Below are 26,008 nucleotides of genomic sequence, written 5' to 3'. Positions count from 1 at the left end.
GAAGGGTGTAAGACAAGGCTGTAGCCTTTTGCCCCTACTCTTCAACCTGTACATCGAGGAAGCAATGATGGAAATAAAAGAAAGGTTCAGGAGTGGAATTAAAATACAAGGTGAAAGGATATCAATGACACAATTCACTGATGACATTGCTATCCTGAGTGAAAGTGATAAAGAATTAAATGATCTGCTGAATGGAATGAACAGTCTAATGAGTACACAGTATGGTTTGAGAGGAAATCGGAGAAAGACGAAGGTAATGAGAAGTAGTAGAAATGAGAACAGTGAGAAACTTAACATCAGGATTGATGGTCACGAAGTCAATGAAGCTAAGGAATTCTGCTACCTAGGCAGTAAAATAACCAATGATGGACGGAGCAAAGATGACATCAAAAGCAGACTCGCTATGGCAGAAAAGGCATTTCTGGCCAAGAGAAATCTACTAATCAAACACTGGCCTTAATTTGAGGAAGAAATTTCTGAGGATGTATGTCTGGAGTACAGCATTGTATGGTAGTGAAGCATGGACTGTGGGAAAACCGGAACAGAAGAGAATCGAAGCATTTGAGATGTGGTGCTATAGACGAATGTTGAAAATTAGGTGAACTGATAAGGTAAGGAATGAGGAGGTTCTACGCAGAATCGGAGATGAAAGGAATATGTGGAAAACACTGATAAGCAGAAGGGACAGGATGATAGGACATCTGCTAAGACATGAGGGAAAGACTTCCATGGCACTAGAGGGAGCTGTAGAGGGCAAAAACTGTAGAGGAAGACAGAGATTGGAGTACGTCAAGCAAATAATTGAGGACGTAGGTTGCAAGTGCTACTCTGAGATGAAGAGGTTAGCACAGGAAAGAAATTCGTGGCGGGCCGCATCAAACCAGTCAGTAGACTGATGACCAAAAAAAAAACTGATTACTAAATCTAAATAATGTAGCCAACACATTGGATTTTATCTTTCACCTATTTATTTCTACCAAGGCATACACTGATTTATCACCACAAAATCTCGTCCAGGCCAGAAGCAATTTAATTGATTACAGGATTTAGTTTGACAAATAGTGGCAACAACTTGTAAATAATTATTATCTTGAACTAAATCAGATTTTGAATCAAAATTGCAATAAATATTTACTGTTAACAACTGATTAACTACACCCTTAATTACTTTGTGATTACACCATGACTTCTGATACTAAAATCCTTTTAGCATCTTTACATTGAGTTCTGTCATTATTACTACTACTTTTTTCTTGTATCTCATCTTAAAAATAATAATTTTAGTGTGTATTTACATTTGGTTTCTCATATTTTGAGTTTGCTGTACAAAGTCAGTCCATAAGTCAGTTGGATTTGTATATATCTACATTATGCAACTCATTTTATCATAAGTTAATTAATTCTCACTGATACAGTAAGTGTAAGGAATACAGTAGAAATTTTTACATGTATATAACACTGTGTAAGCTTTGCATAATAGTACTACAGTCTCTGAAATTCTTGGTATCAATCTGTTCATTATATACTGCAGCATTCCGATACACTACAAGGGAATTTTGCTGTCATCTAACAGCATACACTGACACAATTTACATTCATGTGATTATTACTGTAAATTTTATGGTGACATGACTAAGTTATGTGATTATAGCTTGTAATCTACAATGAATAAGAAGATCAGTATGCTGAAGACTTCAGAGATGATCAGTCACATGAAACAGAGTCTAAACCTCATTATGCTTAAGTTAATTTTTAATTCCACAGTTAATGGCAATGGACATAAGTACACACCTTTATATCATGTAAATGTGGTTGTCTCATGTGCTAACTTGGAAACATGTGTTGCAGTACCATTCCAGGAAAATGAACTCGTAAACACAACAAAGTATATTATCCCTGTAACATATTATTTGTTTATGTGGTTAGTAACTGTTGTGCTTATTGATAGTCAAGAGTGCCTGCATGGAATATTGTTTCTTGAAAAGTAACTACATGAGTTAATGTAGTAACAAACCACCCTTTTTTTTCCAGAAGTAAATCAGGAGAAAAATCCACCAATGGGAAGGAGATTTTTGACTGCAATTCCAGTGAAGGTATTACAGAGTGAATGACAAAGGAAGGTTACCATGTAACATCAGTCATTTGCTAAAAGTTACATAATGAAAAGTGCATTTATATGACCATTAAGTATGATGCAAATGTAGACGTCATGAGTGTTACAGATCAGTTTGTTACCGCAACCTTTATTTTGCATTCACGTTGGTTAGTTTCACCAGTACAATAAAATTATAACTTCCAGCATTACCTAAACCTTGTGTGGGAAGATATCTGGAAGATATCCCAAGGTCTAGGTAATTCTGGAAGTTAGGATTTTGTTGTGCTGGTGAAGTTATTAGAAATATGTGAGATTTCAACTCTTTGCACCTGATTTGCCAAGTGTGACTTAAGCCACTTCTGCACCTTATCCATTATTCCTAATATTTCTAATTTTTGTAGTAAAATTGTGTGGTCAGCTGTGTCAAAGGCCTTTGATAGATCCCAAAAAATTCCTGTTCCATTCTCACCCTTATCTAGTGCTTCAAGTACAACTTTAGTAAACTGTGTTATAGCTGATTGTGTACTTCTTGTGGGTCTGAAACAGAAGTGTTCTTTGTACAGAAGGTTGTATTTATTTTAAGTACGTCATTAGTCTACTTTTAATTATGGTTTCCATTGTTTTGGAAATGTAAGATAATAAAGAAATTCGTCAGGGATTTTCTACATTTTCTGGATCACCATTTTTTAGTATTGTTATTACTTTTGCTTATTTTGGACATTCAGTAAAGCAGCTAGGTCTGAAAGATTCATTTATTATTATTGTTAATGGGTTTTTATGTTATTTACACATTTATTAAGGACACTGACTGGGATCTCACCTAAGCCTGTGGATTTTTTATGGTTTAATCGGTATTCTACCTGTGCCACCTCTTTCTCTGTTGTTGGAAAGAACACCATTGAGTGTGGTGGCTGGTCCTGGTGGTGTAGAACATATGTGTCTGGAAATTTCTCTTGCAGTTTCTTAGCAATGACTGTGAGATACCTTACAGTTTCAGATGATATTTTGGTACCTCAAGTCATCCATACATCCATATACTTTTCTTTGAAGCTCCAATGGAATGGAATGTTTTGGGAAATTCTTCTTCAAATTTTAATTTTAATATTGTCATGAACTTATTAAACATTTTGTTTGCATTTGTTTCTGCATACACTGTCTCCCATCGTCCATGATGTAGCTGGAACGAGAACTGACATAGGTTTAACTCTGAGAAGACATTTTTGTATGCATTCAATTTAGCAGACCTTTCTACATAAATATTTGCTGTTAATGTCTGACAGACATGATCTGATAGACCTAGAATATGAACAAGTAACCTGCAGTGCTTTCTTTCTACATCTGTTGCCACATGGTCTATTATTGAGGAAGACTATTTAGTCATTCTAGTTGGACAGCTTACGAGTGATATTATGCCATAGCTGCTGACGATACTCACGTATGTACTACTGATACAGTATTACCTGATTTCATTGTATTGATATTTGAATCCACACATATGAGAATGTCCATTTTTGGACTAGATGCTTTGTCCAAATTCTGATTGAGTTTTGAGAAAAAAAAATTAATTTTTTTGGCTTTTTTCTGTTATTTCAACTGCTGATAATTCAAAATCTGTGTCTTCACTTAATGCTATCAGGCCCTTTCTAATTTTAAATCTAACATCTTTTTTGACATAAATACATGAACCTCCACATTTCATCAAATTTCTGCTATAGGAACAAGGCAGATCATCTGATGTTAATACAGAATATACAATTTATTTTTCCTTAGACCATTGTTCAGTGATACATACAGTGATATTGTATAGTGTTTGCAATTCTAATTCTAGCTGCTGAAATTTATTATTTATTGATAATATATTTTAACAAAATATTGTTAAACATTTAATTCTACTTATCATGGTGGTTTCCTCCTCTTTGCACCTGATATTAAAAAGCCTTTGAGATGGGATGTTGGCACTATTTTTCTCCTACTTGTTACACTACACATTCACATTCACTTGCAGTGAATGCAGAAGTGGACTCTGACCACAATCTATTGGTTATGATGTGTAGATTAAAACTGAAGAAACTGCAAAAAGGTGGGAATTTAAGGAGATGGGACCCGGATAAACTGAAAGAACCAGAGGTTGTACAGAGTTTCAGAGAGAGCATAAGGGAACAATTGACAGGAATGGGGGAAAGAAATACAGTAGAAGAAGAATGGGTAGCTTTGACAGATGAAGTAGTGAAGGCAGCAGAGGATCAAGTAGGTAAAAAGACGAGGGCTAGTAGAAATCCTTTGGACAACAGAAGAAATATTGAATTTACTTGATGAATGGAGAAAATATAAAAATGCAGTAAATGAAGCAGGCAAAAAGGAATACAAACGTCTCAAAAACGAGATCAACAGGAAGTGCAAAATGGCAAAGCATGGATGGCTAGAGGACAAATGTAAGGATGTAGGGGCTTATCTGACTAGGGGTAAGATAGATATTGCCTACAGGAAAATTAAAGAGACCTTTGGAGATAAGAGAGCCACTTGTATGAACATCAAGAGCTCAGATGGAAACCCAGTTCTAAGCAAAGAAGGGACAGCAGAAAGGTGGAAGGAGTATATAGAGGGTATATACAAGGGCAATGTACTTGAGGACAATATTATGGAAATGGAAGAGGATGTAGATGAAGATGAAGTGGGAGATACGATAATGTGTGAAGAGTTTGACACAGCACTGAAAGACCTGAGTCGAAACAAGGTCCCCGGAGTAGACAACATTCCATTGGAACTACTGACGGCCTTGGGAGAGCCAGTCCTCACAAAACTCTACCATCTGGTGAGCAAGATGTATGAAACAGGTGAAATACCCTCAGACTTCAAGAAGAATATAATAATTCCAATCCCAAAGAAAACAGGTGTTGACAGCTGTGAAAATTACCGAACTATCAGTTTAATAAGTCACAGCTGCAAAATACTAACGCAAATTCTTTACAGATGAATGGAAAAACTAGTAGAAGCCGACCTTGGGGAAGATCAGTTTGGATTCCATAGAAATGTTGGAACTCGTGAGGCAATACTGACCCTACGACTTATCTTAGAAGCTAGATTAAGGAAGGGCAAACCTACGTTTCTAGCATTTGTAGACTTAGAGAAAGCTTTTGAAAATGTTGACTGAAATACTCTCTTTCAAATTCTGAAGATGGCAGGGGTAAAATACAGGAGCGAAAGGCTATTTACAATTTGTACAGAAATCAGATGGCAGTTATAAGAGTTGAGGGGAATGAAAGGAAAGCAGTGGTTGGGAAGGGAGTGAGACAGGGTCGTAGTCTCTCCCTGATGTTATTCAATCTGTATATTGAGCAAGCAGTGAAGGAAACGAAAGAAAAATTTGGAGTAGATATTAAAATCCATGGAGAAGAAATAAAAACTTTGAGGTTCGCCGATGACATTGTAATTCTGTCAGAGACAGCAAAGGACTTGGAAGAGCAGTTGAACAGAATGGATAGTGTCTTGAAAGGAGGGTATAAGATGAACATCAACAAAAGCAAAACAAGGATAATTGAATGTAGTTGAATTAAGTCAAGTGATGCTGAGGGAATTAGATTAGGAAATGAGACACTTAAAGTAGTAAAGGAGTTTTGCTGTTTGGGGAGCAAAATAACTGATGATGGTCAAAGTAGAGAGGATATAAAATGTAGACTGGCAATGGCAAGGAATGCGTTTCTGATGAAGAGTAATTTGTTAACATTGAGTATAGATTTAAGTGGCAGGAAGTCATTTCTGAAAGTATTTGTATGGAGTGTAGCCACGTATGGAAGTGAAATATGGACGATAAATAGTTTGGACAAGAAGAGATTAGAAGGTTTTGAAATGTGGTGCTACAGAAGAATGCTGAAGATCAGATGGATAGATCACATAACTAAGGAGGAAGTATTGAATAGGATTGGGGAGAAGAGAAGTTTGTGGCACAACTTGACCAGAAGAAGGGATCGGTTGGTAGGACATGTTCTGAGGCATCAAGGGATCACCAATTTAGTATTGGAGGGCAGCGTGGAGGGTAAAAATCGTAGAGGGAGACCAAGAGATGAATACACTAAGCAGATTCAGAAGGATGTAGGTTGCAGTAGGTACTGGGAGATGAAGAAGCTTGCACAGGATAGAGTAGCATGGAGAGCTGCATCAAACCAGTCTCAGGACTGAAGACCACAACAACAACAACAACAATGATGATGACCTTGGCTGTGTACAATGCTTTGCATGCCTTTTTTCTGATGGCAGTGCAACAGTATCACAGATTTCATTTGTATGATGAATGCTTTCCAGGAACACTTTAATTCTCTGAGTAATGACGTACCCCATATATTGAGATTCATGCCATGTGCTGTAAAGTGTTTCCTCTCCTGATCATCATCTATGCTGAGGTAAGAAGCATTTGGATTGGACTGGCAAATGTGTCTGTGAGTCATGTTGGCCTTTTGGATTTCTTTGTTTATAACAGAAGATGCCATAAGGTCATGCCTATGTGGTATGGCTATTACAACCACTTCCTGATCATCTATTTCATTAAGTCTCTCTCTTAGAACTTTGGCTGCAATTTTGAGTTTGTTTTTGTTCATGGAATCATGAAACATTGATTTTGTAACACAGTTTTTGTTATTGTAGTCCTACAAGATTTCCTGAAATCCAGCTCCAGGTTTCACGACACTGATAATATTTACGTCATGCTGGTAGCGAAGTATTCCTGCAATCCCTCTGCCATGGCTGTCAGCAAGCAGAACTGTGTTGGTATTATTTTTTGTCATTTGAATGTTGTTGTGAAACAGGTTGTTTACCTCTTTTTTAATGGATTCTACTAATGTACTGTGACCTAACTGGCATGTTAAGCATTTTGTTATTAGCAATCCAGTTGTATGTACTTTATCTGATTCACAAGCCTCAACAGTTTTATGTTCATTGACTAAATATAAATTTTGGACTCTGTTTCCTGAAGGAAGCTTGTGTGTTTCTGAAACAGGTTTAGGTTTTGTATGTTTTGTTTCTCTGTACATCTGTATATGCCTTTGATCTTGCACTCTCTCAATGAAAATTAAAAACAATTGGTTACATGAAATTGAAAAAGATCTTCTGAAAATGGTCATCAAAAACAACATTTCACAGGACAGAGCTGAATTAAAAGCTTTAGTTGATAAGCACCAGTTTAAACCTAAAACAAGTATTAAATATAGGATACTATGAACTGAACATAATAAAAATAACATTGAGGAGGTGAAGTGATTTTGGGAGAAGAAGAAAGCAACCACATCAGTGACATAAGGTCAGTCATGCTCCATAGTTTGGTATAACATTGTTAAAAAAGGTGAGGTAGTACATGATGTTGCCACTAAGATTTCCAAGGAGTGATTTTTGCACAGGATGTGAAGGTATTTGTAGACAGGGTAAAGGATATTTTATGATTTCAGTAGATACTTTCTACATATATTAACTGAATTCACTTGCTCACTTCTGTCTGTACGTTCTGCCTAATCTGCAGAGATTTTGATTAATTTTTTACTAATACGTAGACTGGTTTTTGAGGAAGGTTTGTGTGTGTAATCTGTATGTATTTCATACAAACTGAATGAACTGTGATGAATTCAGAAGTGGGTCAGGGTTGCTTCATCCTGCCTGAGTGACTGGCATAGGATTCACCACAGTAAATAGTTGGCTTCAACAAGTGCAGCTTGCTGTCCCTCATTCCCAGCCACATACCATATCAACCCATGCCCCCAATCATTCAATCACCAACAGAAAAGGAATACATCCCTCATCATTCATTATCACCCAGACTGTACCAACTCCACCACATTCTTTGTCAGGTTCAATCACCATTATGAATCAACAGAAAAGGAAGAGCTCCCTCATCATTTAGTATCACCACCACTTTTTTTGTCATGACTTTTTCTATATATCATTGTGTCTGGAAATGAGGAAAATTCCATTCACAGTCCTCCCCACCTCTACCAAAGCATTATTCTGCCACTCACCACATATATGAAACACCCTTGTCCATCCTCAAATCTCACCTATGCCCAAAACCTTTCCACATGGGACTTTAGAAGCCCTAGGTGCAAGTCCTGTGCTAATCACTCACACAGCACATACTATTCCAGTCCTTTCACAGGCATATCCTATCCTATCAGAGGCAGGTTCACCATTAAAAGAGATCATGTCATATACCTGCTCTTTTTTGACTTCTGTACTGCCTTTCATGTGGGCATGACCAACAACCAACTGTCCACTCGAGTGAATAGACATCAACAAGCAGTAGCCAAGGGTAGAGGTGACCACCAAGTGGTGGAGCATGCTGCTGAGTACAAGCCCAGACTGTAAAACTTCAGTGCCTGCTAGTGTTATTTCTGCACTAGTTAGCTCTGAAGCATTTATATTCCACCAAAAACTATTCATTACCAAATCTTTCACACAAACTTGGCTATAATGTAGATGACATGAACAGTATGAAGCCCAAATAAATGTTACAATTTCTACAGTTGGTATGAAAAAATACAAAGTTTCTCTGTTATGTAATAAAAGTTCACTTTATATTTGACTGGCAGATATAGTAATAGATGTATTTTTGTCTCATTATTCTTTTATTGTTGATCAAGCACTATATTATCAAACTGTATCTGATTTGCATTAATTATAAAGAAAGTCATTTTTGTTTCATGTCTTTGAAAGTAAAAGGATTTTTAGGGTTTAATGTCCTATTGAAAATGAAGTCATAAGAGACAGAGTGCAAGCTCAGACTGGATAAGGAAACCGGCAAAAGTAATGGAGGTGGTTCCACCTCTACATCCACATCTGCATCTATGGATGTACTCTGCAAAGCACCATATGGTGCATGGTGGAGGGTACCCTGTATCATCAATAGTCATTTCATTTCCTATTCCGCTTGCAAATAGAGCAAGGGAAAAAAGACTATCTATATGCCTCCATATGAGTCCTAATTTCTCGTATGTTATTTTTGTGGTCCTTATGCAAAATGAATGTTGGCAGCAGTAGAATTTTTCTGCAGTCAGCTTCAAATGCCAGTTCTCTAAATTTTCTTAGTTGTGTTCCTCAACAAGAATGTTGCCTTCTCACCAGGGATTCCCATTTGAGTTCCTGAATCATGCCAGTAATACTTCTGTGTAGTTCCGACCTACTGATAACAAATCTAGCAGTCCAGCTCTGAATTGTTTCAGTGTCTTCCTTTAACCCAACATGCTGCAGATGGCAAACACTCAAGGAGTACTCAAGAATATGTCACACTAGCATCCTATATATGGTCTTCTTTACAGATGGACAACATTTTCCTAAAATTCTCCCAAAAAACTAAAGTTGATGATAGTCTTCCCTACCACGATCCTCACATGCTTGTTCCATTTCATACTGCTCTGCAACATTGTGCCCAATATTTCAACACTATGACTGTGTCAAGCAGGACACTATTAATGCTGTATCTGAACATTACAGGTTTCTTTTACCTATGCATCTGCATTAACTTATATTTTTCTACATGTAGAGCTGTAAAAGTCACTTTGTATCCACATCCAGTCACATACCTTTGACACCATCCCATACACCAAGATACATCATCAGCAAACAACATCAAACTGCCGTCCACCCTGTGCAACACATCATTTACATATATAGAAGATGATAGCAGTCCTATCACACTTCCCTGAGGCACTCCTGATGATATTCTTGTGTCTGACGAACACTCACTATCGAGGACAACATACTACATTATGTTACTTAGAGCCACTCACATATGTGGGAATCTATTCCATAAGCTTCAGCTTTTGTTAACAGTCTGCAGTGAGGCTCCGTGTTAATTGCTTTTTGGAAATCTAGGAATATGGAAACAGCCCATTGATTTTCATTCATGGTTTACAGGATATTGTGTGAGAAAAGGTTAAGCTGAGTTTTACATGAATGATGCTTTGTAAAACCATGTTGATTTGTGGCCATAAGCATTTCAGTCTCTATGAAATTTATCACATTCAAACTCAGAATATGCTGAAGAATTCTGCAGCAAACTGATGTTGAGGATATTGGTCTGTAATTTTGTGGGTCCATTCTTGTATCCTTTTAATATACAGAGTCAGCTGCACTTCTTTCCAGTTACTTGTCACTTTGCACTGGGTGAGAGATTCCTGATAAATGCAAGCTATGTGCCACAGAGCACTCTTTGAAAACTGAAAAGGGATTGTTGTTCCTTGATGTCAGGGATGCTTGATAGTATCCTGTCCATGCAGGGCTCTGTGCTATGGTCAATGGATGGTATGTTTGTATGATTCCTCGACATGAATTTAAAACTTCAGCTTTTGTTTTGCAATCTTCTACTGCCATACTAGACTGGCCAAGAAGTGACCAGATGGAAGCCTTGGATCTGTCTAGTGATTTTATATAGGACCAGAATTTTTGTGGTTTCTCAAGTAGATCTTTTGCTGAGGTGTGATATTGGTAGTTGTATTCTTAGTGCATACATCTTTTACCAGACACACAAATCTCTACTAACCTTTGCCTGTCATCATTTGCACTTTCTCTTTTGAACTGAGAGTGGAACAGTCTTTGTGTCCTCAGCAATTTCCAAATTTCATTGTTAAGCTATTGTGGCCTTTTCCATCTTTAATCCACTTACAACATTCACACTTGTCCAGAGCATAATTTACAATCTGTTTAAACTTTTCCCATAATTCCTCTATGTCTATCATACTGTAAATAAATTATGTCAGATCATTGTCTAAGTGAGATGGTAACAACTGCTTATCTGCTCTTTCTAGCAGAAACATTCTCCTAGCCTTCTTAACTGATTTATTAACTTTCTGACTATCTCCACATGCTATTGCAGATTTAATGTGCTTGGATCCACTTCCGGATGCTGTCCGAGATGTAACCCATGGGAATTCATGTTCAAACATTATTCTGGATCCACCTATGAACACTATTCTGGATGTAATGCAGGTGGATCTACTTCAAAACACTATTCTGGACATAATGTGGGTAGATTCACCTCAGGACACTACCCTGGAGCTATCTTGTATAATGAGAGCCACCATGACAAACCAACACATACACAAAATAGTGCAGCTGGGCTGGGTATCTACAATTGGATAAAGATACTACCTTGAACATTGTTTCCATCTGTTACATACATCTTGGGTCTTTAGAGTATATACGAAACTCTGGCAGCTGCAATCGATTATTATTTTGCATTATTAACATATGAGAAAGTGAGAATAGATGTCAACTTTGTTAGATGGTCATGGAGTGTGATTTTGTGACAATCAGTATGCATAAATCTGTATTTAGGAAAACTAAAGTCAACACATTCATCTATGATATGTTAAACATTATAACTCACCTACCCGCACCACAATCCGTGTGTTTTAGTATATATAAAAAATGATTTTGGGAGTTAGTATTGAGTGGTAATGGACATTTTCTCTACTGGTAAGAGCAAAGAAGAAGAAAGGTGTATTTGGTCCTGTTGCAGTCTGTGTGGAGGACTAGAACAAATCATTCTACACTTCTTCTCTAGCTGTCTCAAACGCAATTGTGTGCTTTGGCTGCTACCTGCCACAGCATCTGGGCTGTGGCAGCTGTAAGCTGGGCCCTCCTGGTGAAAGTGGTAGTGACCCTGGACAGGCAGTGCTGAAGGTATTGGCTTTAGCTCTCCAACACAATGTGTTCCAGATGGGCAGTGAGGCTCTTCCCAAATTATGCTTGTTATAACTGAACATGTAATCATCCCCATCCTATAATAGACCAGTGGTGGTGGTAGCAGCACAAGTGTGGCAAATTGTTTAAATTAGGATATCAGTGTAACTTGTACATAGTAAGAGTGAATTTGTTTAAATAATGCACTGTGAAAATTGTTAAACATTGAACAGTAGGATATCAGTATAATTTGTATGTAGCAAGTGTGTATTAGTTGAAATAATGTACAGAATTAATCATTAAACATTAAAAGTCTCATATTTATGATAATCTTTATGGATGATGATCTTGAAAAGTGTTTGAAAGTGTGAAATCAGCGAAAAACTTTAACAAATTGCCTCAAAACTGTAACGAATTGCCCTAAGACTGATCTCTGCTGTTGCTGCTGCTGCTGAAACTTTATGATAAACTGACATACAGAGCACAAATGATGAGTCTATTTCATGATAGTGGTTAGCATATTCGGATGAGCTGTTGAGGTAACCTACAACTTTCACTGGTGGTGGGGTCAAATTCCATCAGTTGAGTAATTTCCCACCATTTACACATCAACAAAATGGACTAGATGAGCAATTGTTTCTTGAAGGTAGTTGTTTTGGGTAATAAATTAAGGTAATTAAGATAAGGCTAAAAGCATCTGGTCATAAATTAGACTTATGTACACAAAAGTTAAGGCCAAAAGTGAGCAGTTTGTATACATTAGAGTCATCAACTAACTTAAATAAACAATGGAGTGGCTAATTGGAGTGCTGTTTGTTTACATGTGGAGTCTAGGCCAAGTGGCTGGTTTGTTTACATAAGGGTTATACCATGGGGATCACCTTTAGATGCCTCAACTGTGAACCGTATGCAGCTGAAAACAAATCCATTAACACCAATTATAGCAAACACATTGTTCATGCATTTATTTGATGCAAAGTGCAGATGGCTATGGCTTTGTCACATTGCATCAGCTATAGAAATATTAGTAGGACATTGTGTAGAATATGGTGCTAATTTGGACTCACATAAAACTCATCAGATGAAATTTCTTGGACATCAGCAACAATAACAGTAACAACAGCACATGTCTGTGGCATTTTGAACTAATTAATAATGTTATTAAACTTCCTGGCAGATTAAAACTGTGTGCCTGACCGAGACTCGAACTCGGGACCTTTGCCTTTCGCGGGCAAGTGCTCTACCATCTGAGCTACCGAAGCACGACTCACGTCCGGTACTCACAGCTTTACTTCTGCCAGTATCTCGTCTCCTACCTTCCAAACTTTACAGAAGCTCTCCTGCGAACCTTGCAGAACTAGCACTCCCGAAAGAAAGGATATAGCGGAGACATGGCTTAGCCACAGCCTGGGGGATGTTTCCAGAATGAGATTTTCACTCTGCAGTGGAGTGTGCGCTGATATGAAACTTCCTGGCTGATTAAAACTTGCCCGCGAAAGGCAAAGGTCCCGAGTTCGAGTCTCGGTCGGGCACACAGTTTTAATCTGCCAGGAAGTTTCATATCAGCGCACACTCCGCTGCAGAGTGAAAATCTCATTCAAGAATGTTATTAATTGATTTGTAAAGATTTCCTAGTACTGTTTGCAAATTCTGTTTATTCACTATTGCCAAGTTATTTCATTATACAGTTCTTTGTGAAATGCATTGTATGTGGATCCACAACTGATTCTTGTTGATATATGAAAGTGAGTGACATGTGTAAGACAACTGGGGTCACAATGGCTTCCTAGAAATATGCAACATTTACTTTGCTATCAACATCTGATAGTTGGAAATGCTCATTTACTCATGGAGTAACTAGCCTGCGGTATTTTCAGGGTCGTCTCTGTGTTTGAATAAAACTTCATCATGCACCCTGCATTATTCAAAGCGCCACTGGAACTTTGTAATTGTCATTGTATTGTGTAAGTGACTATCAGCAGTGTCATCCATGTGACCACCACTTACTCATTGCCTCTCATTGATCTTGCCAATATTATTATTATTCACATCATCATCATTTTAATGGCCCCTACCCCCATCACATCCTGTACCATTTAACTGCACACTGGATGTTTGATGTTATCATCACCAGCACCATCACCTGAAATCATTTTGTTCTACTTATCACCTACTCTCTCAACACTGTCTTCACCTGTCTCTAATCATCAACAGAATGTAATCTTCTTACTACAATCACATACACAGCTATCCACAGCAATCTTTATTTGGCCCCACCAACTGCATGCACCTCTCCACTTGCCTGCCCCAACTTTTCCACCTATTTTACTACAAGAACAGTTCCTGAAATCTTTCCTCTAATATTTTAATGTTCACTGAGCTCAGCAACCCTTTCTCCTGCAGCTGCTGACATTCCTGGACATGCAACAGGTTTGCTACCAGCATTGCATTGAATGAAGCAGTCACAACCATTAACATCACATCCGGCAGTCATTACCACACAACATCATATACAATTGTCACAGTGGCATGATCATCGTCGGCACCAACATCAACATCAGTTCCAACTCCTCCAGTTTCATCTTTTCTGACTGACTGATGACATTCTAGGTAAGACACCATGCTGCAACAAATCCAAACCCTCAGACCAACCAGTAACCTCACAAGCCACACCTCACAAACCTGTAAGTGTAACAGCACTTTATACACCACCCAGCCCAGAAGCCACAAAACCAGAACACTGGTCACCTAGCTAATGAACTCCTGTTTCATATCCTCTGAAACCCCTGCCAAATGTCACCCCTTTGTTCTAACCCACTGTGACTCAATATTCCTCAAACCAAATCCTTGTCCTTCAAATTAAAAAAAAAAAGGCACCTACTTGGTCTAAATATATGCCAATCCGTATTCATAAAGATGCTGACATAATAAAATCATCAAATCCTAACTTACACTCTTTCTTGCTGCCTGAACTCTCTGCTGTAATCTTTGATCCCTGTACATCACTACAGTCACTCAGAACCCAATGCCCCAAATAACCTCAACCTCCTCAGCAAGTACCTTACTGTAGTAATCCTGAGGTCATAGTAGATGAGGCTGAGTGGTAAGTAAATATCTGCCTGTGTTTCCAGATTTACAGTCTAAGGTTCATATCCCTATTTCTTATCTTCTCAGAAATTCTATCAAGTATTGCTTACCTCATCATCAATGGTTCCCTAATTTGCTTTTGTAGACATTGCACTGTATCGTCTAGATCCATTTCTCAGCGATATTGATGCCTGAAATGGTTAACCTACAATGATTACCCCATCCAAGACAACAAAATCTCTCCCACTTGCCCCCATTGCAAAGTCAGTCATCTGCTGAAACATTATCCAACCCACAATCCTTGCTGGAGTATAATCCAGCCTATCTAACCTACTTCTATAGAAATAAGGTTTAGCCTCTGCCTGCCAAATACTAATTAACCATGCTCATCCACTCTACTGATACACTGTCGCACTCAAATAACCCCATATTTTCTGCACGTGTAACCAAAGGTGCTCTAGTCAGAAGGCACACATAGTAGTGCCAAAACCTAGTTCAAAAGACTGTTTTTTTTATGACTGAGGGCTGTTATTGCTTTAATTTTACTTTGTAAATGGTCACTGACCATGCAGCCATGTTCAAAACTTAGAGATTTATTTTAAAAAACCTGCCTTTAAGCAACCTCATATCTCTAATTCAAATAAGTTGCAAATTCTGTGTTTCACCCAAGTGCTACTGCCAAGTACTCCCAGAACAACTATCATTTCAGTGTCCCCCACTTTGTACCCTTAGTTAATCTCAATCCCACCATCCTATTGTATGTAATCCAAACCACAAGCAGAGCCAGATAATCTTGCTTGAGCTGTGCCCTTGTGATGTCAATCTAACAATTCTCTTCTCCAGCCCACATCCTCTCATCAGTTCCTCACCAATGTCTCACTGTCTCTTTCCTCCCAAAACTCCCAATCCCAGGTCATTTGCACATTTTGTCTAGAGCTGGTCATCAAGAAGTAGAGAGATCATTTGCAGTATAACAACAGCAGATCCAACAGAACATCCTCTGCAGCATAACAAAACTAATTTAACTACCATTGCAGCTATTCTTTGACTCACCGACATCACCAATATTTAAAGTAACAGAATTGCAGTTTCAAACCATACTTTAATACTTTTATTTGTAACTTTATTTATTTAAAACCTGTGTGTCTGATGAACAGCCCGCGCATTCCAAAGAGAAAATAGAAGACAGTGAAGAAATGAAATTGTTGTTTTTTAAACCATGTGCACCACAAACTTCCTCTTGTAGCAACAGTTATGAATCCAAACTTTTTGGAAGGTGACTGCTAACAGCTGTCAAGTAATGTGTAAAATGCATATTTGACCATCAGCTACATTTTTATCCAAATATTGACTGGTTTCAGTCACAGACCACCTTCACAGATTAGGATTAAAACAGTTTGTGCCACAACACAGTTAAGTAGTAATCTGTATATGCATGTTATTACCATGATTGTCTTTAAAATTCCTGTGTGTTCTACTGGAATCCATGGCATGCTCTACATACCAACTGTGACAATTATTTAAGCAATGACAGATATAATGTTGTAGCCCAAACCATTGTAACCCTAATGAATCTACAAAGATGGTCTCTGACTGAAACTGGTCAATATTTGGGTTTTACATAAAAAAGCAGCTGATGGTGAAACATGTATTTTATAGTCATGAATCTCAAGGAATTATCTTAGTACTGCTGGGGAAAAATTATATGCTTTTTAATAGCTCTCTCGTGATGCACAGTTGCTCAAATACTACCATTATGCATTAGATAAATATATACTTTGTTCAAAGTGTCAGATGTCTTCTAATTCAATCCTTCCAGCCATCATTCATACAGGTTTCAGTTGTCTGTCTTGGGTTCACCAGTGTGTTGTGGTATGTCATGTCATTTTCAGGATGGGAAGGATATGGATCTGGTCTTTGTGTATGCACCACAGAGAAAGGCGATGACGAATGATACACTTCATAGTGGACTGATTCAGATTTAGACTCAGAGAAATGTACACAAGATAGCTGGGGCACCAATCCCTGGGAACCACACAGCCTTTATACAACATTGTTACTAGCAACCCGAACTGCTAAGTTTTGTGTGCCCGACCACGATCACTTTACTTATGATAGTACAAATGTGTGCTATGTTTTCACATTCTTTGACCATCTAGGAAAGACCAGTGAAGTGCTTTTCCCAACACCATCCCACTATCATTGTGATCACAACACCTCAAACACAGTTTAACATTTACAAACCAAGATGCAACACTGTTAATGAATTCTGTTTAGAGATTTTTACACTATCGCAAACATGGCACCAGCATTATCAAAGCACACTGATAAGTGCAATCAGCCTTCTGTAGTCACCTGTTGCACCCAGACACCTCTGAACTCACTTCATGACCCAAGATGGGGCGAGCGAGCTAGCTGTCTGTGGAAATCCGTGGTCAGTGCTGGAATCATGCTGATGCAGCATGGTGCAAGACAGGCTCCTATATGACCAGAAGTAGTGCCTTATAATAATAAACTGAGTCCAGTGATTATAAATGCTGGTTGCCCCAGACTAACAATATTTTATGTCAAGCTGCAGCCTACAGTGGGACATACACCATGCTGCAGCCTCCACTGGGACGTACACCATGCCTATTACTGCTTCCAAGAGTACCTCACAGCTTCATCTAGCTGCATCATCAGCTAGCTGCTGGTCTAGGGGTCACTGCTAGCTGTGATCCTACCTGGGCCAGAGCAGCTACTGTTGAATGGAACCCACCACCTAGGAGAACTCATCTGGCTTTTGGAAGTCCCCAATGGATCTTGGGTTTGCAGTCCACACCCTGGCATGTCTTATACCTGACCCATTGCCAGGACTGCTGGTGTCTGGTGCATATGTGCCTCACTGCTCGAGGAATGGAAACATAGCTGATGTTGTTACTTTGTTGATGTTGCTTGCCTGGCCAGTGTCTGTGAACCTCCTAACATGTCACCTTGTTTTATGCTGAGGTAGGTCCTGCCACCTGGTAGTCAACGCATACCACCATCAGGCCACTTTGGCTATTGTATGAGTATCTTGTTAAATAAAATATGATGCTGATACTGATGCAGTTCTGATTTCATGACTGCTGAGAAATTGGTACTACATACTTATCATCCTGCTCTCCATACTGAGTTGACCAACATGGTGCTAATGATGCTGTCAACCCATAACTGATTAATGGCAAGTATCGAAAAACATACCAAATTTACTTGAAGAACTATAGAATTCAGTCTCTCCTTTGTGTAGGCTAGCTTTATTTATATCAAGACACTAGTTTTCACCCATCTTCAACTGGCATAATACATTTATCACACAATGTTTTTGTTGACTTCATTTTGAATGCTGCTGCTGTCTTTTTCTTCTGTAGCTGCTTTCTCTGTCTTTATATGCATAGCATAAACACTTTCTGGTGTAATGGGGCAATCTATTGTTTGCCTTGTTTTGTTGTGTTTGCTGAACCAGAACATCAGTGGACCTTCAAGTGTGCTATGCATATAAAGGTAGAAGAAAGAAATCACAAGTCACAAAACAAAAAGCACTCTGGCTTTCAAATACAGTCCATAAAACTTATTGATAAAGTCATTAATATATTACATCAACTGAAAATGGATGAAAGTCCAAAACATATCTTGCCATAAATAAAGCTACTTCAAAAAGTAGCCAGTTGCTATATTTCTTTAAGTAATTCAAGCCACAGCAATGGAACTCAACCACCAGTAACATACATAAGTTAATATCCAGTTTATATTATACAGCCCATGGTAAGTTATGAGTTGATGAATGATAATGGCCTAAAGTTGATGCTCTCCAATCCATAACATTGACAGATAGGCATCTTATTTTGGTCATGTTATAAAATTATCAGAAAGAAAAGAAGGTAATAGAATATGATGTGTGTGCCTGAAGTGGACGCAAAATATGAATAAAAAAACAGGGGACAGAGCACTGTGCAATAAATGTGTAGAATTGCAGAAAAATACGACACTGAGGTGAGATGAATTTACCGAGTAATCATAGGTCGCAAGTATGGTTTTATCTAACTAAACTGCTGTTTGACTGTTCTGCATTATATAGGGTGACTAGCAAGAATTTTGTTGGGCCATAAGAATCATTCACAAAATGTCTTCAAATTTTGACAGAGTGTATCTAGTCAATGGTGTTTACTTTGTAGCTGTGTCAGTGACAGAACTTTGGAATACTTTCTGTAAAATAATGATTTCTTTAAAGGAGAGTGTTTCAGTGACGTTTCTATTTACTTATTCATCAATATATTTTTTTCTTATATTACTGATCTATTTGTTAGAATGAAATTCCATTCTGTTTATATGCTCATTAGTGAAACTCTAAGCACATGGCTTTTGTAAATGCATTATGATACTCCTCCTGTAGGTGATTCAATAGTCAGTGCCAAGTAATCATAACAAAAAAAATTTATCTGAAGTAATCCCTCTTGTATATGATGGAAAAGCTGGCTTAACTCTAGCTTAAATAAGAAGTTCAAGCCACTTATCCAGCACCTGCCACTTTCAGTGTAAAATGTATCAATCATCTGGGCAAGTTAGGTTAAATATACAGACTTCTACTCACTTGTTTATTACCTGCCATTTCATGCCCATTGCTACACAATGGTGCATTTGCAACCTATGTTTAGCCGCAAATTTTAGTTGTTTGACTTCAGTGACCTAAATATCAAGGCTTTTTTTCCATCTGAACCCTGTATGAAATTCACCAAAAGTATGTATGTGAACACAGACAGACATTACAGTTCTATACAATAAAGGGCAATGCAGGGTGGTCATAAGTACGCTCTTAGATCTTTTGCATCACTCATACCGAGATGCACATGCATATCTCAGGTGATGCCACATAATGTACCTAATTGCTGCTGTGCATGGAGGCTATCTAGTTTTAATAGTATTAACTAACATGAAACAATGGGTCACGGATAAAGACAGTGAACTCTCTGGCCATTATTTCCTATATAAATGACAATGGTTATTACCAAAACAACAATATAGGGTTCCATGACGAATGATTTATTCACATACAACAATTCTGTACATTACTTTTGTAGGTGACATACAGCTTCTACACTGTGAAGTGTTTCTGAGACAGAATACTGTTCAACACATGCTCTAATCTAGAATGCCTTATATTTAAAGAGAACACTTCGGAAACAAAAAGCAGCAGCTATACAGATTCAGAAGTAGAGTGTTTATAATAAGAATTTAAAAAGTAGATAAAGAATATTGTGTAAGAAATAGATGAGATTTATCCAAAATGATGTGTGTAGTGATGCAGCAATGAGCAGAAATAATTCAAAAAAATCATTAAAATTCGGTTACAAACTAAAGTGCAATGCATTCACTAGAAACCATATAAAAACTAAATTTTATATGCATTAGTATATTATAACAATGAAGTCACAGTTTTAATATTAAAAAAAAACATGAACTAAATCTGTTTGTTACTGTAATGATGCTTATTTGAGACATAAGTCAGCAGAGAAAATATCACTAAAAACAAATTATTAAGTTTTTGTACAATACATGTAAATTCGTTTCATTCATATAAAATGTTTGTTAAAATTTTCCATTAAAGTCATATCAGTTGTCAGTAATTATAGCTATTCAATTTCAAAATGAAGAAATATATATATATATATATATATATATATATATATATATATATATATATATATATATATATATTAATACTGAAAACTGCTCAAGTAGTCACAGTTTCACCACTAGTTTGCCTTATGTGTGCCACTGTTTGAATGACATCATTGTAGTTTATAAGTGTAAGTAGAAATCACAATCTAAATAGTTATACAATCATGAAAAAATATTTCTATGTTGTATCAAATTAGAAAATTAAATGTTAGAGCATGCAGTACAAAAAATTTACACCCAAAACAAATGAGTCCATTGTTTTAACAGTATTTGTGCATGTTGTTCATACTTTCATAATGCAGGCAAAATGATTTAGTATCAGTTGCAGCAATGTGACTGAAGCAAAAAGCACTCATGTTAATGTAGAGGATTATATGCAATTAATAGCACTAGGTACTTAGTATTCAATTATTGTTATTTCATAGGATAAAAATGGTATATATACAAATTCATTATGGTACATCATTACTCTGTATAATTACAGAAAGGAAACAATGGAACTGATATTACTATTCTTTGACACTCGTGGATTAGCTACTGAGCTTTACTCTTGTCTCTAGTACAAATCAATAAATAACAACTATTGTTTTTGTGGGTATGTAGACATGGAGATATATTTACCTGTAAAGTAAAGTGAAATAGTGTAACATTCATATAAATCCTGACTCTATGGGATTGTTAGTACTTTTAGTAACTAAATAACAAAGACAGAAATATTTTCAAAATAGACATCAATTAGTTAATAATTGTATGTGAGCACAAATTAAAATCTGTAGTTTGCAGAAAATCCAATATGTCATCCAGTAACTCTTATACTCCTTGTATCACATGAACTTCTGTTCTTGTGTATTTGATAGTTATTAAATGAAATGAATGTTATTTACAGAGTGAAGCTAATCTGAGGAGGAGAAAGCACACATTATAGTAGCTTTAAGTACATATTATAAGCATACATGTTTACTAAACTGCAAGTAATACATCTAAAATTACAAGATGATGACTTCTGAGCAAGGAAGTACTTGCATTAGTATGATTGTTAGTTCTTCAAATCAGTAATTATTCTCATTCAATATCCCTACTTTCATGAGACAGCTACTGGACAACGGATAATATAATTAAATGTTTCAGTTTCTCCTCAAACTAGTTAATAAATTACAAAAATGGTATATATACTTGAAAGAAGATATATGTACAAGTATGTAATAATTCTTCGAGGCTGTTTTACATTGACTAAGTGCTTAATGTCATTTATCCTATTTTCAGATTTTTTTCCTATAACCTAATATTGCACAACCCGACAGCTGCATGTACAACAAGCACTGAAACGAAAGAATTTGTAGACACTTTAGAAGAACAGAATTTGGAAAAATTGCATGATGCTTTGCAGGAGACATTAATGTGTAAGTATCTGAATATGCTCTGCTGTTTAAGTTATTTCAATAACTTTCTTCATATATCATAATATTATGGAAACTCTTGCACACTTTACAAGCTACATCAAATTAGCTTTTTACATGAAGTGTATAACAGTTTTAACAGTTATTATTGTCAGCACTAAATGCTAGCTAGGAAATGTTTCCATATTTTGGTGTTAAAAAGTGGATGTATTGTCCTATTAATACTAATACAGCTACATGTGTTTAACAGTATTCTTCATAAATTAAGTTTCTCATGGATGACACTGCTCAAATTATGGAAAGGATTCAGATGAAGTTCTGTAGACTGCTAGTTCCATTTTAATTACATTTGGTCAAACTTTCATCCATTTGCAGTGTACATTTATCAAAGTAATACTGAATGAAATATGTATGTGAAACTAATAATGAAATGGCTGTGAGAGAAGTATGATGTCCATGGTGACTCTTCTACTTGCGCACCACTATCTTGAAATGTGGTGCTGGTGCGGCTGCAACAATTGGAACTTCTTCCACCTTAGGCTTTGGAACGTATGGGTTCTTCAGCGGATCCAGGTTCAGGCTATGCAGGAGAGTACAAGTGGATGAATTAACAATATATCAAAATAAGAAAACAGGCTTATCAGCATTACAACAGGAAGAATAATTTGAATCACTGACATATTTGACAGAGGGAGAAAGGAATGTGAGTATTTCTTGATACAGGAAGGATGGAGGTGATGGGCCACAAGAATAAACCACCAAGTCTCTAGCTAAAGTCCCTTAAGGAAGGACTACAATTTTTTTTCATACTGATGACGGTAACTAGGACATACAGCACGCCAGCATCAATAGTTTTCTCATAAGAGGCTCAGCTTTTATAATGTATGTTTATTCAGCCCATACCTATGACTCTGGAAATGCTCAAATGAGCTACAGGAAGATGAAAGTGATGTAAAATAATCAAATATTGCGGTGATTTGGTGTATTTCTTGGCTTTTAACGTTTCGATCCGAGTGCTCTGTCATCTGACACTGACCTCTGTTGGGCATTTTAAGGGTAGTATCCACATGATATCATACCTTTCATTTTTAATGAATGGCAACTGAGTCCAACAATCAAGCCATGAAAGAAAGCATACCTGAAATATCCTGACATTTTAAAGCTGTGTTCTGCACGAGGGGCTTAGCTACAACCTCCAGAAAGTTGCTTGAAATAATCATATGGTGAAGGCTTTCATGGGTGGATATCTTAGCTGCTGGTGAATCTTCTGGGTTGTATTGTCGTTTGCTGATGAATATTCTTGGTTGTATCGTACCGTAATGCTTCATAAAAATTTTCCGTTTCTAACGTTTTGTCCAGACCAGTGCTGCACTGAGTTTTGATGATTACTGTGTCGGACCGTCAGAGAGCCACATAAATGGTGGGGAAAACAGGAGTGAGACAAAGTTTACACGTGATCAGCAAAGATAATCCTGGTCAGAGATAAACGACTATAGACGACGATCAATAATTAATTTTTATCTCTGACAAGGATTCTCGCTGCCCACACATGTAAAGTTCGACCACTCTCTCCTTTCCGTAGTATTTATGTCAGTCTCCAAATGTCTGATACATCAGCCCACAAGACTCAATGGAACAAGCCTCTGAAAGTGTCCAGCGCAACTCAGGACGAAACTTTAGGAACGGAAAAGTTTCTTGAAAGAATAGTTCACTCTGCAGTGGAGCGTTCGCTATTTTGAAACTTCCTGGCAGATTAAGATTGAGTGAAACTGGGATTCGAACCTGGAACGTTGATTTTCACAGGCAAAGTGGACTACGGCTAAACCATTTCGCTGCGATATCTGTACTTCCAGGAGTGCCGGTACTGCAAAGGAACGCAGGAGAGAAAAGTTTATGTGAAATTTGAAAAGTAGGAGAGAGGTACTGGCAGAGTTGATGCTGTTTTCTGACGCTGACCTATATAGGTCATTTTAAGGGCTGTATCCAAATGACATTATCTTTTGGTAACTCAGTTGCTAAGAGCACGTGGTTGTGAGTTCAAGGCCTTATCCGCCACATTGTTTTAAAATGCTGGGACTTCCAAAACAGTGCACATTCGACTGTGCAGTGAAAAAACCCTGGTGGAATTGGTATCCGATTTATAACGAAGAAAGCTCGACAATTTGTGGAAGAAGAGAGTGCTCACTGTCGTGGTGAAATAAGCGCCCAGGAATGTACTGGAGCAAAGACACAATTTCCTGTACGTAGCATTCAGTTCTCGAAACTTTAGGAGATCGCAGAGCAAAATTTGGTGACGGTATTTACACACAACGCACTATAAAATTTACCGTTTTTCTGGGATGACAATAAAAACTAAGTTAAATACCATATGGCATTGTTACTTGGGATATCCCACGGGGTTGGGTCGTCCGCCTAGTCGAAATGGGTATGTCTAGTTGTAATATTTCTAGCTTAGTCAGCCATCATATTAGGTTCCAAGAAGCTGTTCCCACAGCAGTGGAGATGCAAGAAGTATATAGATGACGAAGTGTGGTGTGAGGTACCTGAGACAGATGTTAGATTCGGTACCATTCCCGTGAGAAAGACCGCCTGCATAATGCTACTGCTCTGTGATTGGCTGCTGTGTTCGGAGCATGGGCGCCAAAACGTTAAAGTATAGTTATTACTATTAATTAAACTACTCATTGGAATGACTTCACTTTTTAATACAAATATCTCTCAACAGCTGACTATCAGTCAGTCATTTTAGGATTATTAAAAACAATTTAAATAAAAAAAAGACTGACGACATTTCAGACGAAGCGCTTCGGAAGCGTTCGGGTCACGCCTTTTCGGGTATGGCGCGCGATGTGTGTCGGGCTGTTCGTCACTTTGGATTAGGCAGTCGAGAAGAATAGACATGTTGTCTGTCGTAGGATGTTTTTCCAGTTTTTATTTAAGTTCCTGTTCGTCACTCTGGATTAGGCAGTCGAGATGCACAGTCATGTTGTCTGTCGCAGGATGTGTTTCCCAGTATTCAGTATTAAAAGATTCATTCCGGTAGTTATGAGGCACAGACACGTGCCACAAAACGTGTAAAGATACATTTTCGTAAACGTTATGTTTGATCATGTACTTTGCTGTATCAGAAGGTGTTGCATTAAGATCATGTAGTCTTCTCGTGTGGCTATATTAAAATACGCGAGTGGCATCCCAAAGAGGTGATATATTATTTCAGAACAGAACCTCGCTAAAAGTCAGTTTCAGCCTCAAGATACAGAACCTACGACCTGCGTGCTGTTTTCTGCGCTGGGGGCATCAACTTGAAGACAGCAGGCTAGTGAACTATAACAGAACCTTCGTATTCCACACAGTGCAGTGGAAACAACTAGGTGCCTCACGTGTACTGCATGCACGTAACAAGTGTGCTCAGTGACACGTCATCTACAGTAATGCAGAGGAGGTAAAGGAGGATGATCGTTACTAACACCAACAATCAATTCATTCTTCCTTTCTTGCCGTATAGACAGAGCACAATGGCTCCTGCACTTGAGATATGTGAGTTGTGTCGTATGTGTATTTGCAGAGTGTGGGTGAGTGTAATGGCTGCATGTACAGAGTAATGTTATGTTTGTGTTTTATGATGATGATGATGAGAGACGAGAAAGAGTGAAAAGCAGTGCTTGCACATAGTCTACTCCTCTCGAATAGTGCCGAGTTTTACGTCTCCATCCGACGAAAGTATCACCATCACCAACATCACATGTCCTCATTTCAGGAGACACTGCGAAGAAGTTTGGAATTTGATCCAGGACACTTGGGCAAAGTCTGGTGATTAGGAACTTTATGCCAGCACCCCTCCTACCCTCTCTGGCCAAATACTAGTAGCGAAAATTTCATCCACCACCAGAATTCGAACCAGCTTACCTCCAGGTAGAGTGCCACCACATATGTGTGCGTCAGCGACCTCGGCTAAGGAGGCGGATTGAGATGACAGTATAAAATCTATAAGCACAAGCAGCAATCACAAATGACATATGTGACCACCTTTGTAACCAAAGATAAACAATACTTGTAGAACGACGCTACTTGT

At 37.7% G+C, this 26,008-nt stretch overlaps 1 protein-coding gene across 1 annotated transcript in view; it reads right to left on the bottom strand.

Moving 5' to 3' along the window:
- Positions 1-20,591: 20,591 nt before the first annotated feature.
- Positions 20,592-26,008, bottom strand: part of LOC124555889 — a 110,051-nt gene continuing 104,634 nt past the window's right edge. The window contains exon 5 of the mRNA XM_047129949.1: positions 20,592-22,516. Coding sequence (XP_046985905.1) covers positions 22,405-22,516 — 112 coding nt within the window. The 3' untranslated portion in view covers positions 20,592-22,404. The remainder of the gene's footprint in view (positions 22,517-26,008) is intronic.

The sequence above is a fragment of the Schistocerca americana genome, chromosome X, assembly GCF_021461395.2.
Source record: "Schistocerca americana isolate TAMUIC-IGC-003095 chromosome X, iqSchAmer2.1, whole genome shotgun sequence".
NCBI classification, from domain to species: domain Eukaryota; kingdom Metazoa; phylum Arthropoda; class Insecta; order Orthoptera; family Acrididae; genus Schistocerca; species Schistocerca americana.
This window is presented reverse-complemented; position numbering and strand designations above follow the sequence as displayed.